This window comes from Cucurbita maxima, unplaced genomic scaffold, assembly GCF_002738345.1.
Source record: "Cucurbita maxima cultivar Rimu unplaced genomic scaffold, Cmax_1.0 Cma_Scf00001, whole genome shotgun sequence".
Taxonomy (NCBI): Eukaryota; Viridiplantae; Streptophyta; class Magnoliopsida; order Cucurbitales; family Cucurbitaceae; genus Cucurbita; species Cucurbita maxima.
In genome coordinates this window covers 9,261,248-9,286,386 of record NW_019272017.1, presented here as the reverse complement: position 1 = coordinate 9,286,386, position 25,139 = coordinate 9,261,248, and the positions used below count along the sequence as shown (strand labels likewise).

At 36.4% G+C, this 25,139-nt stretch overlaps 6 protein-coding genes and 1 non-coding gene across 10 annotated transcripts; 2 read left to right on the top strand and 5 right to left on the bottom strand.

The window, feature by feature from the left end:
* Nucleotides 1-771: 771 nt before the first annotated feature.
* LOC111492911 (ranBP2-type zinc finger protein At1g67325) lies at nt 772-5,287 on the bottom strand. 4 transcript variants are annotated; one of them, XR_002719940.1, is made up of 11 exons: nt 5,137-5,286; nt 4,682-4,727; nt 4,256-4,371; nt 3,238-3,511; nt 2,851-2,921; nt 2,244-2,295; nt 2,012-2,121; nt 1,807-1,831; nt 1,555-1,706; nt 1,390-1,492; nt 859-1,305 (listed from the first exon to the last, which is right to left on the bottom strand). XR_002719940.1 is itself a non-coding variant. In XM_023142421.1 (10 exons), exons 1-10 carry the CDS (start codon nt 5,143-5,145, stop codon nt 1,303-1,305), a joined length of 1,023 nt encoding a protein of 340 aa, XP_022998189.1. In that variant the 5' UTR covers nt 5,146-5,287; the 3' UTR covers nt 772-1,302. The 4 variants fall into 4 exon arrangements, 3 of the variants coding, with proteins under 3 accessions (XP_022998189.1, XP_022998203.1, XP_022998212.1); XM_023142421.1 differs by having other exon boundaries at nt 772-1,305; nt 1,390-1,706; nt 5,137-5,287; XM_023142435.1 differs by lacking the exon at nt 1,390-1,492 and having other exon boundaries at nt 772-1,305; nt 1,546-1,706.
* A 960-nt stretch (nt 5,288-6,247) lies between these two features.
* LOC111493265 (non-specific lipid transfer protein GPI-anchored 1-like) lies at nt 6,248-7,886 on the bottom strand. The gene is made up of 2 exons (XM_023142914.1): nt 7,506-7,886; nt 6,248-6,678 (listed from the first exon to the last, which is right to left on the bottom strand). Exons 1-2 carry the CDS (start codon nt 7,846-7,848, stop codon nt 6,464-6,466), a joined length of 558 nt encoding a protein of 185 aa, XP_022998682.1. The 5' UTR covers nt 7,849-7,886; the 3' UTR covers nt 6,248-6,463.
* Nucleotides 7,887-9,700: 1,814 nt separating this feature from the next.
* Nucleotides 9,701-11,044, top strand: LOC111493053 (probable methyltransferase At1g27930). Its single transcript, XM_023142651.1, has one exon. The coding sequence runs from the start codon at nt 9,779-9,781 to the stop codon at nt 10,631-10,633; it is 855 nt and encodes a 284-aa protein (XP_022998419.1). The 5' UTR covers nt 9,701-9,778; the 3' UTR covers nt 10,634-11,044.
* Nucleotides 11,045-11,366: 322 nt separating this feature from the next.
* Nucleotides 11,367-16,472, bottom strand: LOC111493214. The gene is made up of 5 exons (XM_023142863.1): nt 16,099-16,472; nt 15,794-15,897; nt 15,508-15,621; nt 12,071-12,154; nt 11,367-11,708 (listed from the first exon to the last, which is right to left on the bottom strand). Exons 1-5 carry the CDS (start codon nt 16,376-16,378, stop codon nt 11,652-11,654), a joined length of 639 nt encoding a protein of 212 aa, XP_022998631.1. The 5' UTR covers nt 16,379-16,472; the 3' UTR covers nt 11,367-11,651.
* A 1,222-nt stretch (nt 16,473-17,694) lies between these two features.
* TRNAL-AAG lies at nt 17,695-17,775 on the bottom strand. Its single transcript has one exon. It is a non-coding gene; the product is annotated as a tRNA-Leu (tRNA).
* Nucleotides 17,776-18,468: 693 nt separating this feature from the next.
* Nucleotides 18,469-19,269, top strand: LOC111493328. The gene is made up of 2 exons (XM_023142994.1): nt 18,469-18,866; nt 19,015-19,269. Exon 1 carries the CDS (start codon nt 18,559-18,561, stop codon nt 18,856-18,858), a length of 300 nt encoding a protein of 99 aa, XP_022998762.1. The 5' UTR covers nt 18,469-18,558; the 3' UTR covers nt 18,859-18,866; nt 19,015-19,269.
* A 1,251-nt stretch (nt 19,270-20,520) lies between these two features.
* LOC111493102 (chlorophyll a-b binding protein 7, chloroplastic) lies at nt 20,521-21,829 on the bottom strand. Its single transcript, XM_023142718.1, has 4 exons — nt 21,680-21,829; nt 21,403-21,617; nt 20,774-21,288; nt 20,521-20,677 (listed from the first exon to the last, which is right to left on the bottom strand). The coding sequence occupies exons 1-4, from the start codon at nt 21,733-21,735 to the stop codon at nt 20,660-20,662; spliced, it is 804 nt and encodes a 267-aa protein (XP_022998486.1). The 5' UTR covers nt 21,736-21,829; the 3' UTR covers nt 20,521-20,659.
* Nucleotides 21,830-25,139: the final 3,310 nt, after the last annotated feature.

Here is a 25,139-nt window from a genome sequence, read left to right as displayed (position 1 = left end):
ATTGCCAACAAAAGGATAAACACCTTAGAAAAAAACCTTGTACATTTTTTTAAACCCAAAAGCAAACTACTTTATACCTTGAAAAAAAAAAAAAAAAGTTGATGAAATGAATATGAAGTACTTTAAAGAAAAAAACTAGAGCTACACCACAGACAGCCAGCAGTTATAGAAACTTAAAAACAAATAATAAAAATAAAAATAAAAGATGAACACTCGGTTGCCAAGAAAAGAATCCTTCGAGAAAAAAACAAAAGGAAACAGAAAGTGAAGCTACAAAAGAAAACCTTAATTCATGTAGGCTCCATCCTCACCCGTTTAACTTTAAGGAATTTACCAATTTCTAAAAAATAACTGTGTCTAAAATAATAAATCTAAAAGAATAATTTCCAAACAAGGGGCAATTTTAGTCAAATGACAAGAAAAATGATAGGGTAAAGCTCTCCTTGCTTTTAAAATCTGCCATTTTTAACGTTGATTTAAATACATGATCAAATTCACAGGAAATCACTTTATTACCACATTCCCCTCCCCGACCTTCAAACCCCAAAGAAAAAGAGAAGTGAAATTACCTAGTGATAAGGTAAACCCACTTCAAATAGTTGGGCAACGAAATAATCCAGTGTCATGACTACACGAACATCTCAAGACAGTCAATGAACATGCAAGGACAAATAATAAATGAGAGATAAACCATGAACAATGACAACGAAAATCGCCCTTGGGCCTTGGCAACCTAACTTCAACTTATATTTGACAGTCAACGAACATGCATGCACAACAACCATGCTAACAAAATTTATAGACCATATTAATGAAGTGACGCCACGAAAAAGGATCATAAGTTAATAGGCCATCGCAAACCCAAAAGTAAAAGCTATCTAATCCAATGCGTACTGTGAACTTTGGGACCGTCCTAAGAAAGGAAGGATCAGTTTGGCACACCCAACAGCACAAAAATAATTAAGAGATCAAACCGCAACCCAAAAGGGAGCGGTTTAGTCTACTCGCAACATATTTTAAGTGCACAAATTCACAGGCCGCCTAGACTGAATAAGTGAATTCCAAAGTTAAATGTCGAAACCAACCATTAAATCTTTTGCCAGATCATGATATGGTGCATTAAATGAGTGAAACGACCAGCACTAAAATTGAGTTAATACAACTTGACACGGATCAAGAGAGGTAGACTGACTTGACAACTGCTGCAACATGAGGACGACAAGACTGACTTTCAGACACCCATATTGAGCAACGCTGGAAGATAAATCTGGACCTTCTCAACCCTCAAACATGTTCTAGAACTCACTGGAACATTACACAATGACAAATTAATGCATGAATGGGAAAACAAATTTTAAATAAAGAAAAAGGTATACACAGCGAAAGTACCCCTGCCACCGAGAATTTACCAAAAGGGTATCCCTTTTCAAGTGGTTCATAAATTATCTTGTTAATTAAATTGTGTGAAATCCACTTCATAATGCATACATATCTGAAAAAAAGTACAATCAATTGCAAACAAAACACAAAGATACAGAAATTAACACAACAGACCTGATCATTTTCTTCCTGTGCAGGTGATGAAGATTTCTCTGAACCCGCTGGCTTGTCTGCTCCGCAATTTTGTCTATTGCACTTGTTTCGGAATGGATAATTTATGTTGTTACATTTCTCGCACTTCCAGCTACCCTCTGGCGTCTTTTGCTCTGGAAGGCATCATAGACATGTACATTAGGAATCATTTAGTCTTAAGAAATTCGAAAAGGAAACGGCTTCTAGAGGAACAGGTCCATGTATTCAACTTACTAGTAGTTTTGTCATTTTTGGAACCCTGCATTTAAAAAATATATGAACAAAATAAAATGAAAAGGTTAGACCAGAAATATGTGAAGGGATACTCAACGTTCACAAGCCTTCGAAAACAAAAGGTTTGCCAATAGTATTAGTAACTAGTGGCATCATAAAAGCATACAGGAAAATCATACATTTATGAGAAAATAGCTTAACAGACCTGTGACCCGGGCTTAGGAGTATTGCACTTTCTCATGTTACAGACAGTTCTAAATGAGAAGTTGATATTTCCACATTTTGGGCATGCCCAATCATTGTCGCGAGTAGCATCTATAGGTAAGCATAAGTAAGAAGTTAGATGATAAAAATTTTCCATCATCATTGGTCATAGGCAGAAGATAACAAGCAAGTACATCAAAGGCAGCAGATACAAGCAAGTAAAGAATAGCAACCTGCACCCTTCTTCTGAGACATATCATCTGGAAAAAAACCTGGCCTTGGACCCTGTGAAATATACTTGCTCATAAATTTTATATAAATGGTGAAATGGACAGAACAGAAATGTGAAAACTCAAATCAATCAAGAACAACACTACATAAAAAAAGAATAGAAACTACCTTAAGATAGATTCATCGAAAACCTACATATTTGAAATTCTGTGGGAGTAAGCTTTTATTCTTTGTCCACAAAAACGTTTTGTTGCTATCCTGCCTTAATATCCATTCCGATGGGCAAACATTTCTCTAGAACATTCAATCATAACTATCTTTGTAATACATTTGTTAGTGTATTATTATAACAGATTTTGAAAATCAAGGTGAATATGGCAATGTGATATGATGAAATCCTTTATTTAATTTCTTATCTTCCATAAACCAAAAAGATTTAACGATTCCCTTTCTCAATATTTCCATGGAAACTTATCATCGTCAATATCTCTATGGATGTTGAATATTGTTGTTTGAGGGGAGATTATAGCTAAAAGCACACCAAACTTAAAACTCCGGAAAAAAAGGCTGTTGAGCCACCGGGTAATAGTTGACTATCAAATGACCTACCAGGGTGCCAGGGCCCATTGGCAAAGCCATGCCATAGCGATCCATTATGGGAGGCATACCATACACTGCACCTATGAAAACAAGGAAACAAAATAAATAGATAAATAATAGATCGATCACCACAGCACAGACTTCTCATAGAGTACTTGTGGAAGACATGAAAAATGAAGTTCAACATAGACCGAACAATATGATGTAATAAATAAGAACCACGAACAAATGTGAGCATATAATGTCTAATAGTTGTTCTTTTGGAATGGAGACCATTTTTGTAGATTTGTGTACCTCTTGTGTGGGATGTCTTTTTCTATGCCCTTCTCAATGAAAGTTCGGTTCCTTATTAAAAAAATCACAAACAAATGTGAGCAAAGAAGAAATGGAACATACTATTTCCCATCATAGATCCACTTGAATAAGGTGGAGGCCCAGATAGGTGCAAGGGTCTATAGGGACTGCCTGCAGAAAACCGGCTGCCGTAGTTGTAATGATATGCTGATCCCCCAGAAAATGGCACATCATAGGGAGGTATAGATGAACCGTTGAATATGGAAGAACCATATGGTGGTACACCAGGATACATTGAAGAGGGTACACCTGAACCCATGTAAGGGGCAGAATAAGAGTAACCCTGAAGTGCTTGAACGGGCTTGGCAGCAGATTTCTGGAGAGAGAGAAAGCTCAAGTAAGGCTGTTTGTTCATCAAGAAAACTTGAATAAAGTCCAACTTGAATAAACTTGGCAGCAGAGTTCAACTTTGTGTGATTGGTGGTAATGTGGAGGGTTAATAGACGAACTTTTCTTAATGAAAGAAACGTATAAGAGGTGTCGAGACTGGCGAAGTGATGTTACATGTAACTTGAAAAAATGAACACAAAATCATAATACAAGTGCTCTTGGAGAGAGTACACCAAGAAGAACCTAAACCTAAAAAATTGAATAAAGTCCAACTTCATGAAGCTAAAGTAGTGAATAATCAGTTGTGACTCGAGAAAATGCATATCCTAAACCATAATTACAAAAATTTCTTGAATGCAATACATAATTACAACCTAAAAATGCAAAACAGAAACAATAGAACTCCAGATAAGCTGCCAAAAATAAAAAGTAAATGAAAGATGATAAGAACACTTGAAATAAAATGTTCCTTCACAAAAGACAACTAAAAGGAATAAAATGTGTGCACATTTTAGTTACAGATTGTGCATAAAAAAATTGATGAACGCATCCTCTGCCATGTATGCAGTACGTGACTGAGTGCATATAAAACACAGCGCTAAGATAAACAGAGAGAGGACGCACAATAAAGTTTCATCTCGATTATTAACTCCAAGAGTAGACAAAAATGGGTTTTGCAAATCAAAAACACGACAATTCAAGTTTCCTTAGAGGCTCATTCATGTCTTACAGAGTTATGATCAGCAGGACGTGGCTGAGTGCAATTACGCATATTGCAAGTTGTTCTAAACGAAAAATTGACGTTTCCACAACTAGGACAAGTCCAATCATCTTCCCTTCGACTACCTACAAACAAATAAACAAATAAACAGATCTAGGACAGTAAAAATTTAAAATAATAATAATGAGACAGACAGAGACAGACAGAGAGGAGAAAAAGAAGCCCCTAATCAACGGCAAATAATGCCGAATACTGGAAATCTCTCAAGACTCTGATATCGATAAAGTTAACTTCAATTATTGGTAGACCTCATGCATTCACTCAAAAGAGCTTATAATAATTAAATTTGCAAAGGCAACGTAGTTGTGAAAGCGTGCATGAGCAAATATGAAGCCATAACTAAATTACAAAGGAAAGAGTGGCGCCAATACATACCATCAGTTCTAGCACGTTTGGCTGCAGATGAATTCCTGCTATCAACCTGTATAAGACAGAGGAAACAAAAAGATAGAAGAATAAATAAATCATTTCACAACTAATGGATGCATCTGTTCAAAACGAGGAGAACTAATGTGAGCATCTCAAACTCAAATTCTCCAGAAGTATCTCGAAATTTCTGCTCGAATTCGAAACATAGCAGTCGTACGGAATAACAAAAAAAAATGCACAAATAGATCAAACAGAAGCTAAGCATCATCCAAACTGTTGAAAATTGGCCAATTTCATTCTAATTCCATATCTTAAGGAATAACGCACTGCAATTAAGCTTCCAATCATCGACATCAAATAATTAACAAAGATTTAATAGGGCTTAAGGAAGCAATGCCTCAAGATCTTACAGAAAATAAAGCAACAAACAATTAACGAGACAAAGAAGTGAGTGAACGGACCTGCGACATATTGCGACCTATCAGAAAGGCGAGGACGGGGTGATCTTGTTCTTGGACTCGGAATAGCTGCGTGAATCTTTTTTTTTTTTTTTCAGTCGGGAAGAAAGATGTTCGTCGGGTGGGAAGGAGTACGAACACCGTGTGTAGCTAGAATGGGCACACGTTTCGTTAGGCTTTTATATAGAAAGGATAAGTGGGCCTTCTTCCGGCCCAATTCGTTACTCCTCTCTTTGTTTTTACTTTTTTGGAAATTTCGTTACCCCAAAAGATTTTAGCTGTTAACGTTTTTATGGTTTTTTCTTTTTCTTTTTTCTTTTTTTTTTCAGTTTTTTTGGTCTTTTATCTTTTCATTTATTTATCTATTTTTACTTTTTTTTTTATTAAAATAATAAATTTCCCATTTATTTTAACCGATTATGATTTAATTGTTCTTTCTTTTAAGATGTAAACTATTTAACAGCTTAATGTTTAAATATTTATATTCACGTCTCTTGAACTAATGTTAAAAAAATATCAATATTTCAATTTGTAAATATTAAACGCATGCATATATCTTCCTAAATTAATAGTAATAAAAAAATTTAAAATATATTTTAAATTTTTTAAAAGTCTTAAAAAAAATACCTTTAAATTAAAAAAAAAATCAATAATACTTTACCACCCTCAATACTTTTTTCAAAATGTTTAATTATTACTTCAAAACTTTTTTAATAACTCGAAAGCCACTATTAAACTTTTTTTAAATAAATAAAATATACATTTATTAGTATTACTTTTTAAAATACTCATGAATTTTTTTTAGTCTAATTAAAATATTTTGAGTATTTTTTTAGTAAAATTAAAATATTTTTTAAATGATTTTTTAATAAATTTAATTTTTGAATCTATAAAATTTGAAATATCAAACATTTATGGTAATTACATATTATTTTACAAATATTCAATATTTTTAATATTTTAAAAATTACCATATATTCATGTCGTACATTCTTACCACTTGTAAAATAATACTATTGCGTCTTATATTGGGGTATAGTTCAATCGGTTAAGTTGACCCAATGAAAAAAATGTCAAACTCCAAAATTAAATAATAATAAAAAAAGTCAAAAAGTCAAACCCAACTTGGTCGGTGGTGAGAAGAGATGGATTTCCCTGTAAGAGCTTCTCATCTTCATTCTTCAGAAAATAAATGAAACAAACCGAAACAGACTTAAAATTTAAACATTTTGTTCTCAAATATCAACAAAACAAAACCAAAAACCAAATAAAAACAACACTCCAACACTCCACTTTATCCCATAAGAACCGCCACCCTAACAATATAGTTTTATCCTTCATACGTGATGATCGGCGGAAGGAATGCTGTGAAAACGATGACCGCCACGGCCACCGCCAACAGACCGGCGGGAGAATTGGCTACCATCCTAGTTCCGGAACTTCCGCCGGGACTCGTCCTCGTCGTCGTCGCCGCCGGTGTTGCTGGTGTCGTGATATTGCTAAAAATAGCAGCGTCGGGTGAATTTGCTGGTAAACCCAGAAGCTCTGAAAAATAAAATAAATAACTTTTAAAATGATATTTATTAAACTATCTTTAAAAAATGGTCGATTATTCCTAATTTCACCTGACATTTTTTTTAATTTATAATTTAACGAAAAAAAAAAAAAAAAAAAAAACCTCAATTTTCGAATCCCCATCTTTAAATTTTAAATTTTTGGAAAAAGTAATTACTCATTCCAAAATTATGACTAAGGGAGTTAGTTAGGTTGGATGGTAAAAAATAAACTGAAAATAATTTTTTATTCGTGAAAATGAAAAAATTAACATCCCTTTTATAACGTTTTTGTATCTGTTTGTTATGCTCTTTAATATACTCCAAGAAAACGTGGAAATAAACTTCCATTTTAAAATATAAAAAATTGTTTTTTTTTTATTTTTTTATTTTATATCTTCTTAGACTATTTTTGAAGACTAAATTAATAAAAACAACTCCAACTTTCTTTTAGTCTTAAAAATATATTTTCACTTTACAAAAATTCAATAATAATCTTAAATTTTTAAGAAAATAACAAATTCAAAACTAAATTTAAACTTTTAAGAAATAACAAATTGTTACGGATATTATTAATACTTCATTTTTTAAAAAATAATTTTTAAATTAGGTTTCAACCAAAATATATATAAACTAATATCAAAAGAAGATAAAGGGTGTTAAATGTTATTATTAAATTTTAAAAATTTAAAAATTAATTTTATTAATTTAGCCCATGGTGATAATAATAATAATAATAAACATGAAACCTACGGAAAGCTTAATTTTGTTTAAGAATTAAAAATTGGCGATTTAAATTTTAGGGAGGAGGAGTGTTACTAGGGCAATAGCTGACGCTGGAGTTCTTCAACTGACACACAGAAGGGAGCTGAAGAAGCTTGGTCTCTAGAATGCCCATACTCTTGATCTGCTGGTTCCCGTTATGCGTCTGCTGTATGAAGAAACACAGGCACTTCGGCTTCCTCTCTTTTATGCTCTCTATCGAGTCACAGCATTCCTTGCTCGGCGCAGCCGCCTTCCCCGTCGCGAATTCGAAGCAGCTCACCACCTGCTGGAAGTCATTGCTGCACTCCTCCTTCAGGTTCTCTTCTTCTGCCCCAACCAAACACAGCCCCACCAACAACAACAACAACACAACGACGCCGTTTCCACCTTTCATCATCTTCTTCTTCTTCCTCTTCTTTCGCCGCCTGCAAACTACTACAACAAAAGCCTTCACTTCTCTCTCTCTCCTTGGGTTCTTATAAAGAAAGGAGAGGGAATATCCTCCAATTAATGCCACGTCAGCGCCCCTGTATTTGATCCGACGGTTGAGATGCTGGGGGTTGAAATTTCGGGCTCATTTATGGAGTAGTTGGCCTCGACTTAAATTGCCCGTTCCGGTAGCTTTCTCCTCAAGAGTGAGGGAAGTTATTGCGCCTCTACTGGGACCGAACCGCGTGTCTGCTCTTCGTACACGTGTCCCTCTCCTTTTGCATGCGAGAGACTTTACAGGTGTGGGACCGTTATATATCAACGGCTGAGATCCTCCCCAACCTTTTTATTATTATTATTATTATTATTATTTTTTATTGCCCAGTCGGGCTGTGGCGGCCGGCAGCTGGAGGTTTCATGTAATGGGATTGGTTGGCGGGCCAACGGCCACGTCCAAAATCCCTTTCTTTGTGCTTAGAATTTAATGATTTTAATGTTATTATAATTAAATTAAGTAATAAAATAAGGGAATATGTTTGGAATAAGACTCTGAAATTACTTTATGTACAGTTAAAGTGTGATTTTAAATAACATTAAAATCCCTTGTAGATTGATGGTAATGACTCAATTATTTAAAAAAATAAATATTTTTAAAATATAAAAAACTAAAATACAAATTTTAGGACTAAAATATATATTAAAAAGTTTAAATTGTGGAGTGGTAAGTTCAGCATATTTCAAAAAAAGTAAAATATATATATATATATATATATATAGAAACGGGCTTGAACCCAAACTGGTGGCCCAGTTGGCCCAGTTGGCCCAATATTGGAGAGTGGTGCGGGCGCCCACGTGGCTCCACGATCCAAAAGACGTTAAGAAATCCCTCATATTCCCGACATCATCAACGCAATTAAGATTATCAAATTTTTAATTATTCATTATAATGCATACACAAATTCAAAGTTTTTATTTAAATATTAAAATATCTATTAGTTTATGCACTTAAAAGATATGGCTGTTTTAGTCTTGTTCGTTTCATTGTTTAATAAATAAATAATATAACATATATATCCAAAAAAAAATATAGGAAGAAATTAAAAAAAAAAAAAAAAAAAAGTGGTGAAATATTTGTCCATTAATTTAGGTATTTATAATAATTTTTTAATATTTATAATTTTTCCATAAATATCTTTATNATCAATATTTCATCTAAAGTCGAGATATCAATATTAACAACTTTTAATTAATAAAAATTTTGTTATGAATAAATTTAGATAAAAATAAATTCACATTAAAATTTTGAATTTAGTAACTAGAGAGTTATTTACCATTGAAAATTATTAATTTATTTGAATGAAGGGTATTTTATAAGAAGTTAATTAATTAAGATATTTTTTTTCAATGGCAGGTAGTTTCTTTAATGAATATCATATTTCAAATTATTTTGGAATAAGAGTAAATTGGATATATTAAAAAGGAAAAACACAGCGATTAGTTGGTATTAATTGAGATTAATTTATAGTAAATGTAAAATTAGACATGTGGATGGCTTTGGTATAAACAAGGACCAAATGCGTACACGTGGTGACCGCTAAGTGGACAAAGAATTTTGAATGGACCCCACAATGGCAAAGAGCATCCAATCATCACGTGAGTCAGCAAAACGTTGAATCGAGAGCCTATTTTACCAAAGAACCGGTCAACGATCGTTTGCTGAAGGGAAAGACGGTCCTCACAAGGAGGGTATTGATGTCATTTCGAGCACCGTTCTCTCGATACCCATCTCTCTATCCCTTTAAACGAACCGATCGCCCCCAAGAGAGGCGTTAACGACGACAGAAGAATTCTTCGATTTCTTCATTTCGAAGAGTTGATAGAATTTTTATCAACTGATAATGAAGAATCGATTTTCCGCGACGCCATGGATTCTCGGATTAGCCATCGCCGGCTTAATTGCCGGTTCACTGATGATTTCTGGATACATAGGATTTGTGGACAGTAACTTATTCTGTTCCATCTCCGGCATCAGAGCACCGACAATAACCGGATATTCAGCGGCGGAAATCCAGCTTCAGTCGATAATCCACTACGCGACGTCGAAGATTGTTCCGCAGCAATCGTTTGACGAGATCAGTATCTCATTCGACGTATTGAAGACTCGATGTCCCTGCAATTTTCTGGTGTTCGGGCTGGGCCACGATTCGTTGATGTGGGCGTCGCTCAACCCTCTCGGAACCACAATTTTTCTCGAGGAGGATCCGAAATGGGTTCAGACGGTTCTGAAAGACGCTCCGATGCTTCGAGCCTATCACGTCCAGTACCGGACGCAGCTTCAAGAAGCGGATCGCCTGCTCTCCACGTATAAATCGGAGCCGTACTGCTCGCCTTCGAAGGCGTTTCTTAAGGGCAATGAAAAGTGTAAGTTAGCGCTTCACAACCTTCCAGAAGAGATTTATGAGAAGGAATGGGACCTGATAATGATCGATGCGCCGAGGGGCTATTTTGCTGAGGCTCCTGGCCGGATGGCTGCTATATTTTCCGCCGCTGTAATGGCTAGAAATCGGAAAGGATCCGGCGTCACCGACGTGTTTCTGCACGATATTGACCGGAAAGTGGAAAGAACCTTCGCGCAGGAGTTTTTGTGCAAGAACAAGTATTACGTCAATGGAGTCGGAAGGTTATGGCACTTTAAGATTCCTCCGGCCGCTAACATGAGCAGCGCCGACCGCATTTCCGATCGATTTTGTTAGATCAAGAGGGTTTATTCGCCGGAGATTTGTCATTTCTGGAATATTTTTTTTTGTCTACAGATAGTTATCGGTCTACTGACCGGCGGTAAATGAGTTGTAGGGAATATTTTCTCAATAAAACCCGCCGGAGTCGGATCTCAGCGGGCGAATACACTGCTCACGAACAATTCGGCCGTCTTCTTCGGCTGTGTTTTCGGACGAAGGAAAAGTAAAAGGTTTCATTCAATCAACTTTTAATTGACTTTTTGTTTCTTTTTTCCTCTTTCTGTGTTCTCTTTTTCATCCTGTCGCTCCCACTCAGATGGTATTGTTCAGTTAAATTCCCATTTTCGGGTCATTACGTTTCTTTTAAGAACACAATTAGCGTTTTTGTCTGCCATAATTATGATTTTGCTTTGATTAGCGGGAGGATCTTTGAGATGATGATGACATTTTAAGCCTAATGCCCTAATTAATTAATCCAAATTAGACGAAACTTCAACAGCTTCTAAAAAGCCCACTTGAATCAGAATTGAATTCTCTGGGAAAAAGAGTTCATGAACATTCTCTTGAAGGCAATAGAAAGTTAAAGGCCCATAAATGACCATACAACAAACTGTAGAATAAAGCAAAAGCAAAATAATGTTAGATATTTGTGGCAATAAAATCCATAAAATTCAATGAATTTGAAATTTGCACCAAACGTTCAAATTGGAAGAAAAAGAAGGGTACACATAAAAGACAAGATGGTGTGTTTGTCTGGTGCTGTGGTAACCAAATGCTTTATTCAAAATTTTGAAACGAAGGCTTATCAACAACAGGCTAGCAAACAAGGCAAAGTGGGGAGCGACTAAGGGTGTAATATATTAAACACGATAAAGGGTAGTTGGGTTTGGATATTTTTAAGTATAAGATGGAAGTCAGAGAGATTAAGAAAAAATTAAGTGAAATTAGAGAGCTTTTAAGTGGAATAATCAAGGTTTCTAAAGGATAAGAGTGATTACATTACATGGAGTTGTACAAGTAGTGAACCCTAATTCTATAGAAAGTATTTCATACGGTCATCTCTCTTCATTGCGTTGTACACGGCTTGAACCTGGAACGGGAAAGCACAAAAAATCATTTTAGATTTTTTTACAAAATTTTCTTCAATCTTCGAACTTCTTTATTCTAAATCATGCCACAGTTGAATCCGAACTTAGATTTTAATAGCAACAGTTGAATCTAGGACAAGATTAAAAAAGAGGGTACATGGGTGGGAGATTCGAACTTCTTACATTTTGAATCAAAGATATATACCTTAACCAAATGAGATAGTTTATTAATTGTGAGTATGGTCGACCAAATCAAGAAGCACTGTAACCAATCGTGTTTGTGTTGGGGGTGGAGGACATGCTATGCTAACAAACTGTAAGGCATCATTGATGAACAAATTAATAAGAGAGAAAAGAGAGGCACCTGCTCACTGGAAATTACTTGAACTGGTCCTATGTTTACTGAGACGTACTTCCCTTTTGCCGATAATTTATGCCTCACCTTGCCCTGTACATGGACATGGACATTATTTTTTTTTAGCAAGCCAATCAAATACAGGAACAAATCTCCATACTATCATCCCATTGAATCGGAGCCAATCCATTTATCTATGATTGAAAATTCATTCCCAAATAACGACTTGTTGCAGATTTTTGGAGACTATTAATAAACCAGAGATGGAAAATTCTCTGTATATGATTTCATGAAAGAATTGAATATTGATGCCTATATATAAGCAATGTACAGAAATTACTGAAAACAAAGGAACTAACAATAACAAAATAAACCCCTACGCGTAAAAATTAACCTGCAGGGTAAAGATGGTGGGGGCTAATAGAACTTCATTGATTTCAAGGACAAAATAGAGTAGGTCCACTTTTTTAACGCTTCAACCATCAATATTCGCAGGGATCTACCTCGTTCCCCTAATGGAAATTTGGAGTTTTGCCGTCAGCATTTTGTTATCCTACTACATCAAGCACATACTTCTACTGTCTGATTTAGCAGTAACCCCCTGACACAGTTCACTCGCCAGAGAAATTGTGTTTGCAAAAAACTAAATGTTCAATTTCTTTCATATAATTCCTCCTCACTCCCCCCTTCTAATGATCCATTTGAGATATATAGACACTGTGTTTCTAATTCTTCAATGAAAAACCATAATGGTGTGTTCACGAAGATTACGTTAAATCACCGAAAGATAATCTGTTACTTCGTCGGCCCTTGCCGCCTGCAAGAGACTTGGTGGCAACAACCCCACGTGCCGCTTGATTACCCAAAGAACAATAGGAGGTTATTTTTTATCAGAATAAATTAAATTGATTGCCTCTGAGCAGCGCTCTATTCCTTTCGTCAAGAATCTTCCTAGTTCGTGCTAGTTTAGACTTATGAAAAAAATCTAATCATGTTAAACCTTTGCAACCAAATGAAGTAGTGGGTCTCTTTGTCACACACTAGTTACTTGGATTAGCTTTTACATACGTTCCCTCGTTCCTCCTATTCTGTCAATTTTCCTATAATTAAGTGAATGCAATGCACAAAGGGCAGCCGTCGAAGAGGAAAATAAAGAAAAGAAAAGAAACAGATCTTGAAAGTCGTACAAAGAGCAGAAAAAAGAGTAGTTGCGAGAAGGAGAGTAAAGAGCTTGATGATGAAGAAACAAAAAGCAAATCATCCTAAAACTCTTCCATTACACATTTATCAACTTCTATCAGCATCTGAAAGATTCTCCTATTCTTTTTGCAACGAAGTCTTCTAAAAGAAACCTCTAAAAGCATTACGCAGTAATATTCAACCTTATCTTTGAAAGGACTGGCATGCAATCATAGAGAAAAGAAGCCTGCTACAAACATTAAACAGACTCCAAAAAATATATTGCGAAATTAATTCTGTTTAATTTCATTTATATCTTTTATAATATTGATTGTATATTATGTATATATTCCTTCTGTATATTTGTAATATTTCTTTCCTTCTTGATTGATGGTCTTTTTTTCTATATAAGAAGGCCTTGTATTTGTTTTAGATGAATAAGAAGAAATACAATAATATTATTATTCTTCTTCTCTAAACTATATGGAAAGGTTATCAACAATTTCCTTTATCTTTTCTACATGATAAGATAAAATTAAAGGGATTCATGAGGCTGCTCAAATTAAAGGGATTCACACACTGATTCATTATGTATCCCAAAAAAGAATAGTCTTAAAACCTTTAACTTTCTAGGAGAAGTCAGTTCTCCAAATAGCAGTAAAAAACATCCTCGAATTCTCCCCTTTCCCATTCACAATCCAACGAGTCAATGAAAAAAAGTACCATCCAACCACACAAAAGAGAAATCCACTCCTGAATCTCTAAACTAACAAAACTTAATGTCATTCCCGCACTCAGAAATAGTTTTATAAGGGGATTGGAGAAGCTCACACGAAGGTATCAGCCATCAGATCTCTCATGAATCCTTGCAAAATTTGAAATTTGAAAGAAATGGCAATTGTTGGGCCTTAATTTCACCTAATTAATATTTGGTACTTGAGCAGTGTGGTTGTGAAGCATAAAATAACTGATACAACAGTTTTGAATTTTCTAAACTAAACCTACAATGATGAAGCTACACCTAGATCCAGTGTACTTAACTCCAAAGAAGAGAGCAGTTCACCTATGATGACTCATCTCGATAAATTGATTGTATGCCCGAATGGATGTTGAAAGAATTTGATGCCCTTGAATAAATTGGAGGTTTTAACGAACCAATCTTCGAGAAAAATCTAATAAAATCTCCTAACCACAAAGCCACCAAGAATACCAACTTAATTCCCTTGTACAAAGAATCTAACTAAAATAATCGATCGCCAATAAGAGAGAAGGGAAAAGGAAAGGTATGATGCGACAAGATAGACAAGCACCCAAACATCTAATCTTCTATGAGCACAGCTGAGAAATTGGCAGTAAATACTAGCACCCAAAAGAATCCAAGATATCTATTTTTTGCCAAAGCCACCATGCAATACCTTGACATAAGCCTTCTCAATAACAAGTCTTTGCTCTAGGCCCTTCTTTTTGGTTTCTTAAACAACTGCCTACAACCTCATATGGCATAAACTTGAGGAATTATGTACTCTACTTCAATAGGGACGTGGTCTTACCATAAATACCAACAATTTCCAATCTAAAATAAGATTAAAAAAAATTAAATCACCACTTAGACTCCCTCTCTTTCTTGGTGTAAACTTCACTTTGTTGTGTGTGAGTAACGGTTTCATGGATAAGATGAATGGGGAGGAAAGACAAGACCCACGCCTTCCAATTGTCAGAAAGTCATGTAAACCGTTTATGTCAAAGAATCAAACCATTTATTCTAAAAAAAGAGCTACAAAAATATAATGGTCCACAAAGCTCCTAGAGGTTTTTTGTTGTTGAAGTCCGAAGATCCTACTGTTTCTTTCAAGCCAGAGCCAAACCAAGCTCTTATAATTTGAAGTACAAGAGCTTTCTTTGTGTAAACTAGTTGCAGTTTTCAACAATTGCAGAATTAAAAATCCAATTAGATTAGGTTACGTCTTCCAATTTAGATTATCAGGTCATTTTGTGCAAGATTTTATACCTGAAATTAATCAGAAAGACTATGTTTCCCACTATCTTGCCTAATTTCGTCAATAACTGCACTGTTCCCAAACCAGCTGTCCCCAAACTAGCAAGAAAAAGACTGTTCGAGTGCTTTTCTTAAGCAAAAATGCTAGGCATGAATTTCAATTTCTTAGAAATTCCACATATATAAGGCATCATATAATGAGACATCTGCGGAATAGAGTGAATGATAGATTTTGTAATTTAAATTGACCTAAGAAACTGAAAATAATCACCTCAGGAATTGGCTTTTGGAGGACAGACTCCACAGCAACAACCATAGACTGCACAAAATCATCTCCCCCAGTTCCAATTGCCGTAAAACCTCTAACGCCCGGGTACGAGTTCACCTTTCCAATAATCAAGCAAACTATAAGGTGATGGTGAAAAGATAGAGCTATCTTCTACTTATTTCTAATTGCAGCAAAGCCAATACTAGTTTACCTACACACGCAACCATCAAAAGATTTGAAGCAGCCATTCTGTACATAAATTGGAGCTAATGGAGCAACTGTTCCATACCTTTTGATCCAAAGCGATCCACTCATTGGAAGAATCATCAGTCACTGTTCCTCCAAGTACCATATTTGTAGTATGGCCAACCCTCCCTTCTGTCTTGGATACCTCTGCGTCGAGAAACCAAACGAACTCGCAATCAATTATGTCGCGTAGATAAACAAAAGTCGTAGTGAAATATAATCATGAACAAGCAGAAGCTCACACAAGGAATTATACAGACTTGTGTATAAGAAGAGGTGATGCCTGAAATTAATTGATTTATTGCTTACAATTCCAAAGCCTTGGTAGCATAAAGGTCAGGTAGAAACCTGAAATTGCCTTCAAAACAGCCTCCTGAGGAGGGCCCTGGTCGTCCTGATTAGACGACGACGTCGATTGAGTTTCATCGTAGGAGCAAGTCAGAACAGTTCGTTTCGGAAAGAGAAATCCTCGAGCCCTAGTGTTCCACGAAATGCAATACAATCTGTGAGTGAACGTTCGCCTGGTTCCGAGCGAGAAGGAGGAAGAAGCACGGCCAACGAGAACGGGCCGCGATGGCTCCGTTAAGAATATTGTCGCAGAACGCAACACAGTCCGGCTTGCGGCCATTTCTGGTTGTCTATTTTGAATTGACCTTACAGAATAGCTTGCAGTACGCGAAATCAGGAGCAGAGATATTTTTCTTTCCACGGCCCTAATAGATGATGATACGGGGAACCAATTTACATTTCTGGTGGTTTGGGAGAAAAATGGCGGTAAAATTAGTTTTTTTCTATAATTTATTTAATGAGAACTATCATATTAATGGTTATTTGTAATTGCTACATACGTACTTCCTTAATTTTGTGTGTGGTGTAGTGATTTTGACACGCTCACAACAAGCCTTTAAGAGGGAATTTAAGCTCCGTTCACAAATTTTTTCTCGCTTTGTGGCTTTGTCGGACCTTCGACAAGGTTTACCTTCTCCAACTGAACACAACTGATGCGGAATTCAAGCTTATTCAATCACACACGTCATTTGTACATGCATGTTTAATCGTTTGCGACACAATAACGTCACATTGCATCGTCATCTCGATTCCCAACAACATGACACATATATTGTGATTTCATCCCATGTCCCAAGACACATCGACCATCCGGGTTCTCTCAAGCATCAGGCTCTCCTGTGTCCATACTAAACCATTTACGACATATGTTATGGATAGGGGGTGCATAATCTAACTTCTGGCACACGAGCTAATGCACAATACTGACACACCCGTATCTCTAGTACTGTCCTTGAAATACCCTTTTGAAAGAAAGACGCTCGCTCACACATACGTGCCACAAGGTAGCTCGCTTAGGGCACAGGGCCCAAGAGGTGGTGGAGAGCTGACACCATCATGTTTTTCCCTATAGTACATTTTTAGGTATTTTCATTCTTTCTCGAATATACGTTAATTGGCAAGTGAACATACGACTTCGTGCATAGTTCATCGAGTATCCGATTAACACCAAATTTGGTAAGCTTTCATCTTTCATATTGACGAACTTAATTCCCGATCCACATGCTGAAACTCATATTCAGACTTCTGTGGTTATGGTCTGGGGCTCTCTCCGAGCTTGTATTAACAAAGAAAAAAATATACAACATTTTTATTACTTGGAAGAAAAGATTAAAAAAATATAAATAATGTTGAGTATAGGATTTGAAACCACACCCTTTTGTATAACACCATAATTTAGGTTTGCCATCACAACATGAAAGTTAATTTTAAATAGCATGTAATAATTTTATACTTACAAAATAAAAAGAAATAATTATTATTATTTGATACAAAACTACGCTCATTTCTCATAGACCAACCGGCCATATCAACATACATGGAAATGGTTCTCAAAACATTAATTTAATATATTAAAAGAAACTAGAATAAAATAAATGTTGAGAGTGGGATTTGAACCCACGCCCTTTCGGACCAGAACCTTAATCTGGCGCCTTAGACCAACTCGGCCATCTCAACATATGAATAATCTGCAACAAATAAATTATTTGTAGGTTATAATTATCCCCTTTCAAATAAGACAAAGCACCCTAGATTTACTTCGCTGAATTTAAATTTTATTAATAATTATAGACCACATAAAGTTATAATTTACAAAAATTAAATCATCCATTAATTTTGATAAAAAAAAATCGCTACAAATTTCTAATTAAAATAGTATAAAATTTAGAAAATACCAAATACGAAAAAGGTTGTAAAAAACAACCTAATTTTTAAAAGATTGCATTAAAAAAATAATGATAATTAAAAAATAAAGCTGACAAGTTGTAAACTTGAGCAACATTTAAATCTTAAAAAAGAAAAGAAAAATTAATATTCAAATATTCAATTATCTATTTTTTAAATAGAAAAGAAAGTGGGAATAAAATAATAATAAAAAAATAAAATCTGGAGAGAGTGATTTTGAACTAAAATCTACATCCACAAAGCAATAGCGTAGTGAGAGAAGAGAGACAGAGAGGCAAAAGGAAGTCACCCACGCAAAGGCCACCGTCGTGAAATTCCAATTTTACCCCCAACAATTTGCTCTTCGCTCAAAGCCACCAACTGCACCTTCGTCTACGTGTTCCTCCTTCTCACCACTTTTATTTCCCCCATTTCCTTCTTTTCATGTTTTTTTTTTAATTAAATAAATTAAATTAATATCGTCTCGAAAAAAATCTCCAATCCATTCCCCATTTCTTCTTCTTCCATCTCTCATTTCTCTCTCTCTCTCTCTCTCTCTCTCTCTCTCCCTCAACTATGGTTCCGATCGTCCTCACCCAACTCGCCACCGGCCTCAGCGTCCTCGCCGGCGCCGTCCTCGTCAAATCCGTGATGGACAAACCCATGGCCGGCTCCTCCCCCCGCTGCCCCTCCTGCAACGGCACCGGTCGAGTCCCCTGCCTCTGCTCCCGCTGGTCCGACCGCGACATCGGCTGCCGTACCTGCTCTGGCTCCGGCCGCATGTTCTGCAGCAGCTGCGGTGGCTCTGGCACCGGCCGCCCCATCCCCGCCCAAATCTCCGTCCGCCGTACCAATTATCCCCCCTCTTCCTCCTAATTCCCAATTCCCCCCCCCCCCCCCCCCCCCCCCCCCCCCCCCCCCCCCCCCCCCCCCCCCCCCCCCCCCCCCCCCCCCCCCCCCCCCCCCCCCCCCCCCCCCCCCCCCCCCCCCCCCCCCCCCCCCCCCCCCCCCCCCCCCCCCCCCCCCCCCCCNTCCCCCCCCCCCCCCTCCGTCACTACTGTAATATTCTCTCTTCTTACCATTAATTATTAGTTCACACAAACAATAGCGTCTGTAATTTCTCTCTCTCCCTCTCTCTCCGCAAGATTATCACCGGCGATTACAGAGAGAGAGAGAGAGAGAGAGAGAGAGAGAGCTCTGAAAATTAGAGTTGTTGAGATTCACAACGAGCGAGCCATTCGACTCAATTCAGATTCGTATAGAAATCGATACTTTTCTTTATACTAATTTTTAATTCTTTCTTCATTTTCTCTGAATCTGATTTAAACTTCATTAATTTGTTCATTCTCGTTACTTTAATAAATCGGATTAAATTATTTAATATAATTACTGAATGCATTAATACTCCTAAATTTTTAATTTTTTGTCTAATAAATTTAATTAAATAATTAATGAAAAAAATGTTCCTTTCATTTGCAGGAAGAGAGAGTTGAACAACTTGCAGATATAAAATTTGTATTTTATTTATTTATAATTATTAGTTTGACTGATTTAGTTTATTTATTTTATTTTAAATTATTTTTAGACTCTATTTGCTTTTTTCCCAACTTAATTAACTTATTTATTAATCCTAGCTTATACTCCGTTAGTGTAATTTAAAATTGCTCATTGCTAACATATATTATTGCTATCGTTACGTTATCAGCTTTACGATCTTAAAACACATTTGTTAGGAAGAGGTTTCATATCTTTTATAAGGAGTGTTTAGTTTCCCTCTCCAACTAACGTGTATTCTCGCAATCCACCTGCCTAAAGGGCCCAGCATTCTCGCTGTGACACTGTCGGGTGTCTAGCCATAATACCATTTGTAACAACTCAAGTTCCCTGCTAATATATATTGTTAGGTTTGACTCGTTACTTATTGTCGTCAGGCTCACGACGTTTGTTAGGGAGAGGTTTTCATACCATTATACATAATGTTTTGTTCCCCTCTCTAACTCATGTGGGATATCACAATCTACATCCTTAGGGGGCCTAGCTTCCTCGTTGGCACACTGCCGCGTGTCTGATTTTGATACCATTTATAACAATTCAAAGCTCACCGCTAACAGATATTGTCCACTGTTAGCCCGTTACGTATGACCGTCAATCTCATGATTTTAAAACGCGTTTGTTAGGGAGAGTTTCCACACGCTTATAAGGAATGTTTCGTTATCATTTCCAATCGACGTGAGATCTCACATATTCAAAACACCATCATAAGGCTACGACAAAGAGACTTTCAATCGACGTCAACAACGAAGTAATAACATTCATCGCAACGAGATTGAATATTGAATAATTTAAATGAATAACGTAACAAAGAAAGATCAGCGTTCTTGTGAACGGTTAATGCATATAAATATATTAGAACTGGAAATGAGTGTATATCAATTAACGATTTGTTTGATCCACTAGTCAATTGTTATGTTAATGCATACAAAGTCCACATTTAATTATATGATTAAATATTCTAATAATTGGTTAATGCATCTAAACTTCCTTAATTATTTTTATAATCTCATTTTGTACATTAAATTGATAATAATGTCCATTAGACACACACCACATAACAACAAGGATATAAGATGTGATTTAATACAGACATTTTCTCTCACTCCCAATTTCTTCACGTTCCTCACTTGGGTGTGAAAGCCTGCAGAAAACGACAATAATCTCATCAATTTTGTTTCGAATATTTAAATATATAAATATTTATTTATTTTAAAGGTAAAGTTAATTAAAAACTCACGGCGAAGACAGTGGCGTGGCCGGGATCGGCAAGGTGAGCGAAAAGGTTGTCGATGGGACCGGTGCCGGTGTAAATGTGTTGGAACCACGCGCCCATCACCGCCAACATAGCCAGTCGCCCGTTCTTGATCTCTTTCGTTCTCAATTCCTTGATCTTTTCGGGTGACCCGCTACCCCAACCGAGTGGGTCGAACCACAGGCCACCAGGGTACCCGACGTCGGTTCCGGTTAGCTTGTTGTTGGGGAAGATCGGGTCAGTGTTAACGCAACCAGGTTTCAGAATGTCGGCCCACCGTCTACCCTCGGCCCAACCGATGAAAATGAGTTCCACAATGAACAGAGTGGTGGTATCGGTGAAGTATTCCAATTCTCCGGCAGTGTACCACGACGGGGTGTTAAGAATTCCGATCTTCGTCAAGAATTCCGGGATGAAAATCCCGGCGGCGCCCAACATTGCCCACCGGCAGTGCACCAGCTCTGCTTGCTGGTTCCATCTCAAGCTCTCCGGATCAGAAGCTATCAATATTCATACACGCAGACAAACATAGGTATATTCTTTCAATTTAAACTTACGATTATTAAATCCCTAAATTATTAGATGTGTGATTTTCATCGTCCAACAATACTTACAGAGACCAAGTGGATCAAAGCCAAAGTCACCGGGGAGGCTGCCGTCGAGCCATGGGGGAGGGGTGCTGCCAGGGAACCAGAGTGGTCTGTCAGGGTCGGCGGCGGCGCACACCGGAGCTGATCGAGGAGCAACAGCCGCAGCAGTGTACTTTCTCAGCCTGAGCCTCTTGCCGGTTAGGAAATTAGAAACCTTGGGGCATCCATTCTTCTGGGAACTGCAAAAAATAAAGCTCCATAAAGAACTGCAAAAAACGGCGGAGGAAGAGAAAAAACTTGCCTGGAAGAAGAAATTGCCACCGCGGCGATGGCGGAAGAAGCACAAGCGGAGGCCATTTCCGATCAAATCACTTAACGCTCTGTTTAGCTCTGCCAAAATTGTAAAAATGGTAACGAAGATTTGAATCTCAGTTTGTTATTGTACGCAAAGGCTTATCTAAATGGATAGCAGAGGGAATACGTAATTGGCTGATTCGATGCCACGTGGCATTGAGAATCTTATATCCGCCACGTCAACCTCGACTCGTTTCTGCTTACCTGGAATAATCTCAAGCTGTGGCTCTCATTTAAACTCCGTGTCAAAACATATCCATACATAACGGGTCCAACCAGTATCAATATTGAGATTTTGTAACCACGTGGCACTCTCTCAATGGCTCCTTGTCTGATATGTCAAATTTTGGGGAGTAAGCTAGGAGATATGTAAGCCCAAAGAAAAATGGGCTTATTTTCGAGTTGTATGCCCAATGGGCTTCGGAACCTGTTATTAGCCCAGCCCAGTCAAGCCCAGCAACAACTGAAAATCATTATTTTATTATTATTTTTTTTAATAGAGAGAAAGGAAAGAGTTGAAGTAAAGGGACAGAATCATTTTTATGCTTTTTTTTTTTTTCTTTTTTGTACGGTTTAATCTACCAAAATGTACGAATTTTCAATGATACTTTCTTGTCTGTTTCCGACATGTCGGGAAAATCATTCTGTTTATTAACACATGAAATTGCTAGGATGGTTTGAAATAAGTTTCTCACGAATTTCCAAATCCATTATTTTTAAAAAAAAAAAAGAAGAATAATTAATTCATTTTTGTATTTAAATTTTTTTTATTTATCAACAAAAGCACATACAATAAATAATAATAGTAAAAGAAATAGCTTTTGATTTATTATTTGAAAATTATAAAGTGAAAATAGAAATTTATTTATTTATTGACGTGAAATTGTGTTTAATTCTTGTAATTTCATTGTAGTTGCGGAGTCAAGAAGCGAACAAAAACCAGTGGCTGGCATCATGGGCTGAACTTCCATCAATTACCAACAATACGACGACCAAATTCTGCGTTTTGATCATATTATTCTCTATTTTATTTTATTTTATTTATTTTGGCTAATTTGGGGGAAATAAGGATAATTATTACACGGTTCGACTTAGGAGCAAGTACCGGTAAAAAGCTGATATTATATTGTCGGATTTTGTTTGTCAGGTTTGGCTCGCTCAAATAATGTACAAAAACGGTGCGTTTTGCTTTGTGCAGATTTTCATTTAGTCCACACTACACACTCATAATGTTTCCACATGCCATCTTTTTCCTTTTTTATTTTTTAAAATATATTATTTTTATTGCTTTGGGTTCCAAATAATGTGGGACAAAATTAAGAAATCTATCGCTAATTATTGAAGGAACCAAGTTCAAAAGTTGTATGAGTAAGTTGGATGAATTTTATCAAAAACTTTGCAATATTGGAATACAAAATAATTCGGTCGAATGAATACAATTTAATGTTTCCAATAGTTTTAGATCGTGACTACAACCATGTCCCCATTTTTTAAATGATGGAAACTGATCGGCTTGTTTGTATGGTTAGCTAGACGTAAGACGACAAAAAGCTTTTCACTTTTCTCATACGTAAGTGGAACCGTGTCTTATCAAGATGGGACTGTGATTTTCTTGAAAACGCATAAGTAAGAGAAGATAGATAGGAGTAAATAGATGTTCTATGTACTATGAAAAATATATAAGTTAAAGAGAAATTAGCTTAGTTCATGAGCGTAGTCAGGTTGCTAGCACGAGAAATTAGCTTAGTTCATGAGCGTAGTCAAGTTGCTAGCACTGTTCATGGCTGACATGTTTTGGACGGTATATTGGGAGAGGAGATATTGTGCCCATTCTTTCACCAGACACGAGTAGAAATATCAAAATGAAAAACCGAAAACACTTCCAACTTGAGAAGTTTAAAAATTAATTTTTTAATATCTTCTATTGTCGTACAATAATATAAGTGGGTCCCGCAATGCTACATAAACTAAAAAAAAAAAAAAGAAAAAAATATATATTTTACAGCTTGATTGTTTTTTTTACCTGGGTTCTCTAATTGACTTTGACCTAACATGACCTAGTACTAAAGTTAAATAATAAATTAAATATTAAAAAAAAGTTCTATTTTTTAAATTATTAAAAAAATAAGTAAATAAGAGAGGGAGCTATTTGTCATAATCGCATTCAAATTTAGATTTTGCAAACAACATCGACGTATGCTCGAGTCACGAGTCATGTTTGAAAAAAATATTTTAATAATGATTAGGCAACAACAACGATTTTGATAGCATATAATTCGAGTAAGAAAAAGTAACAACTAATACATTTTGGGGCATTTTAGTTAGAAGGGTGTAAATATAATTTTGGTGACGGGTCATACACCCATGTTTAGGCATAAAATGAAAGAATAAAACTTACCTATGATAAAAGGATGTAAAAGTAATTTAAAACGGGGATACAACCATAGACAATACGTCCTAAACAAATATGAATATGATATGATTTAAAAGAGACTCAAACGTGGTACGAATGGGGTCAGAAATAGAGATGGATGGGGCAGCCCTTTGTGCTCTGCACGGCTTACGAGGCCGCCCTATGCCATTTCCCGTTATTGCCTCCGTTTCCATTTCCCAAGCTGCCAAATGCGTTAAGCAACAAAACTCGTACACCCCATTATTGTTTATGCCCTCCACAAAGTGGTGAATTTCTCGTCATTCTTGTAAACCCAGGCATCGACGTGTCCACATATGATTGGCTCTACGTGTGCTATTGGGTGACAAGGCAGACAGGTGGGTGAAGATAATTGGGTGAGATACAGGGTTATGGAGTTGGAATGGGTTCACTTACCATGCACGTAAACCCCAAACTTGTTCTTGTCTATGAACTGGGAGGCATCAAGCAACCCTTCAGTTTTTCCCCCTTGCTTGCACGGCCAACCGGTGATGAACCTCTTTTTACTTTGAATTTCCATAAATGCCCTTCGTTCTAGGGATGTTTCTGTCATTTTAAATTGTTTTTAGATAATTGTTTCCGACGGTGACCATTTAGAAAAATTATTTTGTGAATTTTAGCTTTATATGTAAAGAGAAAATTACTTAACAAATTAAATTATTAAACAANAAATAAGAAAAAAAAAAAAAAAAAAAAAAAAAAAAAAAAGGCGCGTGAGAGGAAGGTGGCCTGCTATTTTCATTTGTCACTCCTTCATCACGTGACCAATAATACTCTCGGTCAAACATTCAGTCAACGACTCAGTTCCCATGTCACGTGCAATCAACACGTGGATGTTATATCAACGTCTCCCGTCAGTTCCACGTTAATTCTCCACCTCAGTTGCAAAATATCAAGGTTTATCCGTCAATTCGTTTTCTATTTTTGAGTTTTTTATTTTTAAAAAAATTACTTACTAATAATAAATACATACGTA

What these genes read in the sequence shown, in the direction of transcription:
- LOC111493053 (XM_023142651.1), top strand. Translation starts at nt 9,779, where the DNA reads ATGAAGAATCGATTTTCCGCGACGCCATGGATTCTCGGATTAGCCATC.
- LOC111492911 (XM_023142421.1), bottom strand. An exon ending in GTCCTGCTGATCATAACTCT is followed by an intron (nt 3,512 to 4,255) that starts GTAAGACATGAA and finishes CTCTCTCTCCAG; the next exon opens with AAATCTGCTGCCAAGCCCGT. An exon ending in GTCTCAGAAGAAGGGTGCAG is followed by an intron (nt 2,122 to 2,243) that starts GTTGCTATTCTT and finishes GCTTACCTATAG; the next exon opens with ATGCTACTCGCGACAATGAT.
- LOC111493214 (XM_023142863.1), bottom strand. Translation starts at nt 16,378, where the DNA reads ATGGCCGCAAGCCGGACTGTGTTGCGTTCTGCGACAATATTCTTAACG. An exon ending in GGATCGCTTTGGATCAAAAG is followed by an intron (nt 15,622 to 15,793) that starts GTATGGAACAGT and finishes ATTATTGGAAAG; the next exon opens with GTGAACTCGTACCCGGGCGT. An exon ending in TCCAAAAGCCAATTCCTGAG is followed by an intron (nt 12,155 to 15,507) that starts GTGATTATTTTC and finishes GTCCATGTACAG; the next exon opens with GGCAAGGTGAGGCATAAATT.
- LOC111493328 (XM_023142994.1), top strand. Translation starts at nt 18,559, where the DNA reads ATGGTTCCGATCGTCCTCACCCAACTCGCCACCGGCCTCAGCGTCCTC.
- LOC111493102 (XM_023142718.1), bottom strand. Translation starts at nt 21,735, where the DNA reads ATGGCCTCCGCTTGTGCTTCTTCCGCCATCGCCGCGGTGGCAATTTCT. An exon ending in GTGGCAATTTCTTCTTCCAG is followed by an intron (nt 21,618 to 21,679) that starts GCAAGTTTTTTC and finishes TATTTTTTGCAG; the next exon opens with TTCCCAGAAGAATGGATGCC. An exon ending in CTTTGATCCACTTGGTCTCT is followed by an intron (nt 21,289 to 21,402) that starts GTAAGTATTGTT and finishes GAATATTGATAG; the next exon opens with CTTCTGATCCGGAGAGCTTG.
- LOC111493265 (XM_023142914.1), bottom strand. Translation starts at nt 7,848, where the DNA reads ATGATGAAAGGTGGAAACGGCGTCGTTGTGTTGTTGTTGTTGTTGGTG. An exon ending in CAGCGTCAGCTATTGCCCTA is followed by an intron (nt 6,679 to 7,505) that starts GTAACACTCCTC and finishes TTTATTTTTCAG; the next exon opens with AGCTTCTGGGTTTACCAGCA.